At 43.3% G+C, this 6,085-nt stretch overlaps 1 protein-coding gene across 1 annotated transcript in view; it reads left to right on the top strand.

The window, feature by feature from the left end:
- The window catches only part of KIT (KIT proto-oncogene, receptor tyrosine kinase), an 85,703-nt gene extending 82,140 nt beyond the window's left edge, over positions 1 to 3,563 (top strand). Inside the window, exons 20-21 of the mRNA XM_067736026.1 lie at positions 56 to 161; positions 1,283 to 3,563. Coding sequence (XP_067592127.1) covers positions 56 to 161; positions 1,283 to 1,411 — 235 coding nt within the window. The 3' untranslated portion in view covers positions 1,412 to 3,563. The remainder of the gene's footprint in view (positions 1 to 55; positions 162 to 1,282) is intronic.
- Positions 3,564 to 6,085: the final 2,522 nt, after the last annotated feature.

A 6,085-nucleotide genomic window follows, 5' to 3' on the forward strand; every position in this document is an offset into this window, starting at 1 on the left:
CACCTGAGGACCAGTTAAGGGCATTGAGGAGTGATAAATGGCCCTCATTTTGCAGGTATGACATCATGAAGACTTGCTGGGATGCTGATCCCCTGAAAAGGCCGACATTTAAGCAGATTGTGCAGCTGATTGAGAAGCAGATTTCAGAGAGCACCAATCACGTGAGTACACTCTAGCCGGGCAAAGGACCTCTGCTCTCTTGGTTCCAAGCGTGTCCTTCTCAGGCTCTGGGGGTGAGGACTAAGCTACCCACCCCTTCTCTCCTTGGCTTGTGCTGTAAATTGGGCTTTGGGTAGGAAAGTAAAGCAATGGAAACAGTTTCTTTTTACCCAACCCCTCCATTCTGGGCCAAGGGCTATGAAATAAGGAGGTGAAAGAGTAGAGGGCTTGGCACTCAGAAGTGTGGACATAGATGTTTCCATAAGGACTTGCCACATTTCCTCTTCCACCCCAAGTGCTGGTCATGGGGTCGGCATGCGCTCTGCCTCACGTGTCAGGCTATTCAGGCTTTGGAGGGTTGGGGTGATGTGCACTAGAATAAAATCAGAGAAAAGACAGCTTGTTGCTGCAGTAAAATAAACCTTCTGCTCAAGAAAGCATAGCCAGAATGTGGCAGATAGCTGTCATGGCCACAAGCCATAGAGAATGAAGACGTTGTTTGAAGTTGGGAGATCCCTCCCAGTGATTTGAGGAGGGGGGGAATCAAAACTCAAATCCATCATTTGTTTGGCTTTTAAGGAAGAATGAGTGATCCTTACTTTGACTCAGATTTTTTTTAACCTGCTTTTTTTCTGGTTTGTGTGTTTAGAACTGTCTTTTCTTCAGCATATACCACTGATAGTTTTGGGTTGAAGCTTGCTCTTCCGGGTGTCAAAGCACATTTTGAGTTAAACAGCATTTCACACCCAAGAGCCCGGTTCTCAATGGAAGGCCCCCGGAAGGACACCGATTTCTTAGTGGCTGACGTCAGCCTTTGGATTGGAGTTGGCTGTAGAGATTTATGCGCCTTTTATAAAAGTTAGCTCACTCTTTCCCAGATGTGTCCCAGCAGAAAAGCACATTTTGCACCGTCACTTCTTAGGTGGTCAGACCTTGGGGAAAATGAGGGATAGAACAAAGCTTGTCTTTGGTCAATATGATTTGGTTCTTGGCTGTAAGGTCTTGTAAACCTTCTGGCTTTAGGAGTCTTCATAAGTTGTGATTCTGAGGCTGCAGACGTGCCCCTTTGTTGCTGTGCTCGTTATGGGGGCTGGTGTATTAACTGCGGACTTGTTTTCCTCAGATTTATTCCAACTTAGCGAACTGCAGCCCCCATCGGGAGACCCCCTCGGTGGACCGTTCCGTGCGGATCAACTCGGTGGGCAGCAGCACATCCTCCACGCAGCCTCTGCTTGTCCACGAAGACGTCTGAAACAGAATGCACATCTGGGGGTCGGTGTTGGGGGGCTCCCCGACAAGAACGGCCCCCATTCTTTTGGTTTTCATAATGGTTATTTTGTTTTCCTTCGACTCGAATCCTCCTCCAGGGTAATGGACACCCCACTGTACTCCTGTCTTTATGAGCATACTTTAGTGGCCGATGATTTCTGTCATCCGCTACCATTGAGCTGCCTATGTTCCCAATAGCAAGCTAGCCCCCGTTAACGGAATAACTTCAGACTTGGAGAAAGGGTGGGTGGGATGGGCTATAGACACCCTGAGTCCTTCCCAGGGCTTCTCCAATTTCTGCCTGAAAAGTATAGTTGATAGTTTATTTGAATACCTGGCAGTAGTCACCTTCATTCCTCATAACCATCCGTAATGATACGATGATGCGGCAGGATTAGAAACCGAAAGCTCATCCCTTGATGTGGAAAATAGAATGTTATTCAAAGGGCAGAAGCCTATGAGTATCTGGGCTCAAGAAGTCTAGTATTTCATGCTGGGAGTGAGACGTAGGCCTTGGAAAACTGCTTTCCAGGCACGAATAAAGACTGCTGGGTGTGAGCCTTTGTGGTCCTGACCTGTTTTCTAAATAGAGTTCACAATTAGGGAGCTGAATTGGAGAGAAGGCCTCCCCAGCCTGCATTTTGTATATACCCATCTGTAAATTGTACAGATTCACATATTTGAGGGGGGAAACCCACACGATGCAGTTTCTGGATACGATTCTGGCTTGAGTCTGCTGTGTGTAGGGATAGCTGAAGAGCCAGACAAGTTTGAAGGAAACCGTTAGTGCTTTTTTTTTTTTTTTTCTTTTTTAAAGAAAACACATAATTGCCAAGCACAGTCTTAACAGAGATCTCCTTTGTAGCCGATGAACTTGCTCTAGAGATTGTCCAGAACAAGCTGACCAGCTTCAGAATGGCATTGTGTTCAGTGGATTTGATGCCGTTTGAAAAAGTGACCGATTTACTGCATGACTCCGGCAGAAGTGACAAAACAGTACTGTCTCAGTTGGATTCTTCTGTAGCCGGAAGTAAACTTTAAATTCAGCCTCCATCACAGACATGTCCTAGACACTGGGCCAGTATCTATATAAGTGTGTATGTGTGCGTGCGCGCGTGTGTATGCTTGTAGACAGATATTTTGGGAGTAGTCTTGCCTTGAGCCCAAGAGGGTCCTTCAGTACCCAAGAAGTCGCTTGGCTTTCTTCAGCACAGCTCTTGTTTCACTCCACCTAGCTGTGTAGAGAAGCTTACCAAAGCTTACATAGAGGCATATAGGAGGTGCAGTGCTTAAGGACCTGTTGATTTGCAATCCACCTGCACTTAAGGCACTCTGTTATTTATACTCAACATACTCTACCTGTTCCTTAGACCTTATTAATGCTACTTTCCCACTGAAACAGATTTAAATTTTACACTTTCGGCTGTAGCCTGGATATTACTGTTAGAGTTTACCTTTTTTTTTCCTACCCAACTGGAAGAGATCCATGGGTACATGGCAAGGTTTGTGTGTTGTCTCGTGAGATTCAGGTATGCTGCCCTCACGGTTTTCTCCTCCTAGGTCTCTTAGCTTTCATTTAGAGAACTGTGGCCATTTATCTGGAAGTAACCATTTGCACTGGAGTTCTATGCTCTCGCACCTTTCCAAAGGTAACAGGTTGGGGCGTTTTGTTGTCACGTAAGAAGTTGTCGCTGTTTGCCATACTTTGAAAATTTCCTTTGTGTTTCTATTGACTTTGATTATAGTAAGAAAAATGGTTGTTAATTGTAGATGTCTAGGTACTTCAGGGGCACTTCACTGAGAGTTTTGTCTTGGATATTCTTGAAAGTTTATATTTTTATAATTTTTTTCTTTTTTTTTTTACATCCCATGTTTCTTTGGCAGTGGCTTAATGTTTGAAATTATTTTGTGGCTTTTTTTGGTAAATATTGAAATGTAGCAATAATGTCTTTTGAATATTCCCAAGCCCATGAGTCCTTGAAAATATTTTTTATATATACAGTAAGTAACTTTATGTGTAAATATGTAAGCGGTGCAAGTTTAAAGGATGTTGATGTTCTATATGTTTTTTCTCTGATATGTTGTCCAATTGTTCACAGTTCTGAAGAATTCTAATAAAAGTGTAAATATATAAATCAAGTGGAAGTTTTAATTATTTCAGACTCAGGGAAATTAAACTGGAAAGTGTTAAAGTGCGTTCACCCTGACATTAGAATGGTTTGTACCTAGGATGCGTAAGATACACGCGAGGCTACCAGATTGCTAGGATTTATATACTTAAAGATTCAACAGACATCTGTTAAGAATTTGTATGTGCTGTATTTTCTCATTTTCTCTCTACAGCCCAAGGTCTCCATTTAAATTGAGAAATAAATGTAGAACACATTGAGATGACTGCACAGTGCTGTGATGATTATTAGGTTGACTCATGTGAAATGACCATCCTGGTTAGCAGCAATTTTATGTGGTTCAATCTAACATAACTGGCATGTTTCTTCCTAAAAGACATTGTCTAAAAATTAATATGAACAGTAAAGTAATTCACAAGGTTGACATGAGGAATCCCAAGAACGTGGTTTGTATTCTTGTTGGCTTGGATTTTTAACATCCCTTCTGACATGTCCATGTTCCACCCTTTCATCTTCATTCTCACTTGCTTCTGGAACAAAGTGAAGTTCTATCACTTGCTTGGAGGGAGGTGACTTGCGCCTTTTAATTTGGTACTGTCCTTTGGCTGGAGCAACCTTTGTGATCAGCAGGGACTGTCCAGACCATTGGAACCTGCATAGAGCCTGAGTGTTACTCCAGCTTAAAACAAAGAATCACCCCCAACCACAAAATCCTATTAAAAATGAGTTAAGCACACAAAACACCATCAGTTTTATTTTCTTTTTTGACATGGCATCTACATCTGCAGAAGTAACTCCTGGAAGGAGAGGGAAAAGGGGTGAACGGTGAACTGTAATGAAGAAGAATCCTTTTAAAATCAGGAGGGAATGGTGTGGCCAGAAACATCAATAATCAATGAAAAAGAGACCCACAACTCAGTCAAGCGTTTTTCCATTATATTATTACTGACAGGAATGAATGCTAATTGACCACAAAACGAAGAAATCCTTTATGAATGGTTTCATTGTCATTTAGACTTTCTCATGTGTGTGTAATCAAGAGTTAGAAGCAATCCCTGGCCCTTATATTATTAATGTAGCTGTTACCTTCACTGGCCCAGCTTTTAATCACAAAGTAGATGCTTGGTGTCCAGTCTCTCACTGGGTTCAAAGGTGCCAGCCTTGTCTCGACCCCTTATTGCTCTGTGACATTGGGCAGATGAACTCCTGAAATCTCATTTTCCAAAACCGTGGTAACTGCCTCAATGTACTAAAATGAAGCTGTCAGACCACCTTGTTCGTATGCCTATTACATAAATAGCATTCAAAAATGGTGACTTTTGGGCTTCCCTGGTGGCGCAGTGGTTGAGAGTCCGCCTGCCGATGCAGGGGACACGGGTTCGTGCCCCGGTCCGGGAAGATCCCACATGCCGCGGAGCGGCTGGGCCCGTGAGCCATGGCCGCTGAGCCTGCGCGTCCGGAGTCTGTGCTCTGCAGCGGGAGAGGCCACGACAGTGAGAGGCCCGCGTACCGCAAAAAAAGTAAAAATTAAAATTAAAAAATGGTGACCTTTGTCATGGCTGATTAGGCTCGTTAGGAAGGAAGAAGATGCTCCCGGTTACCCCGCATGGAACTCTACGGTCAAAAATGTGCTTCTACCTGTTGTCTTTCTGTAAAATGCAAACAGTACCATACTAGTTTGCTGGTGAAAATTGACTTTGCTATAGAGATTTCTGTGTTTTATTAAAATCCCAACTTTTTAGCCAGGAATTCAAGGCTCTCTATTCTTGCTCCAGCCTTCTCTCCACGCTTCTCTCATGTGACCCTCGACTCATAAATATGCCCCACTCTTCTGCTTCCATCCATTCTGACTTTATGTTGTCTCTTCTCTCCCAACAAGCCCCCCACCCTTCAAGACCAGGGAAATAAACTCAATTGGAAGTTGCCTTTGAATCCCCATGACATTTGGTACCCATCATTTTTATTGCTCTTATCAATCTATTCTGCCTGGTACTGTAATTATTTTGATTTTTTGTGTTATCTGCTCCCCACCGATACTATAGTCAGTGTTAAAATTAATTAACATGAAATACCTATATGTGGTGGGTCGCTAGTTTCTCTGGTTATCATTCACTTGTTAAAATTAGACACTCCAGAGGTTAAATTGCTCACGAGTTTGCAGGAGGTAAAGACTTGCCCAAGTTTGCTTAGTGGTATATGAAGTCTCTGCACCTCCGTGGTGGCAAGTACCTGGTCTTCCCATGCTGGCAGCTCGCTATCCATGTCCGTGCAGACATCACTCATGTAACACAGCACTCTTTCCCATGGAGATGCCTTAGAAGTCTCAGCTTTCTCCAGGAAGCCTGTACTTCGCAATTGGAGTTAGCCTAAGGAGAGACTTACCCGTAACCCTTAAATGATCACTACGTTTCATTGTGCCGATTTCAGAGCACTCTTTTCAATTATTTGATTATTTAGAACAGTGCCTAGAACAGTACCTGGTCTGTAGCGGACACTCAATACTTGTTGAATGAATGAAGTTTTATGCT

The sequence above is a fragment of the Pseudorca crassidens genome, chromosome 4, assembly GCF_039906515.1.
Source record: "Pseudorca crassidens isolate mPseCra1 chromosome 4, mPseCra1.hap1, whole genome shotgun sequence".
NCBI classification, from domain to species: domain Eukaryota; kingdom Metazoa; phylum Chordata; class Mammalia; order Artiodactyla; family Delphinidae; genus Pseudorca; species Pseudorca crassidens.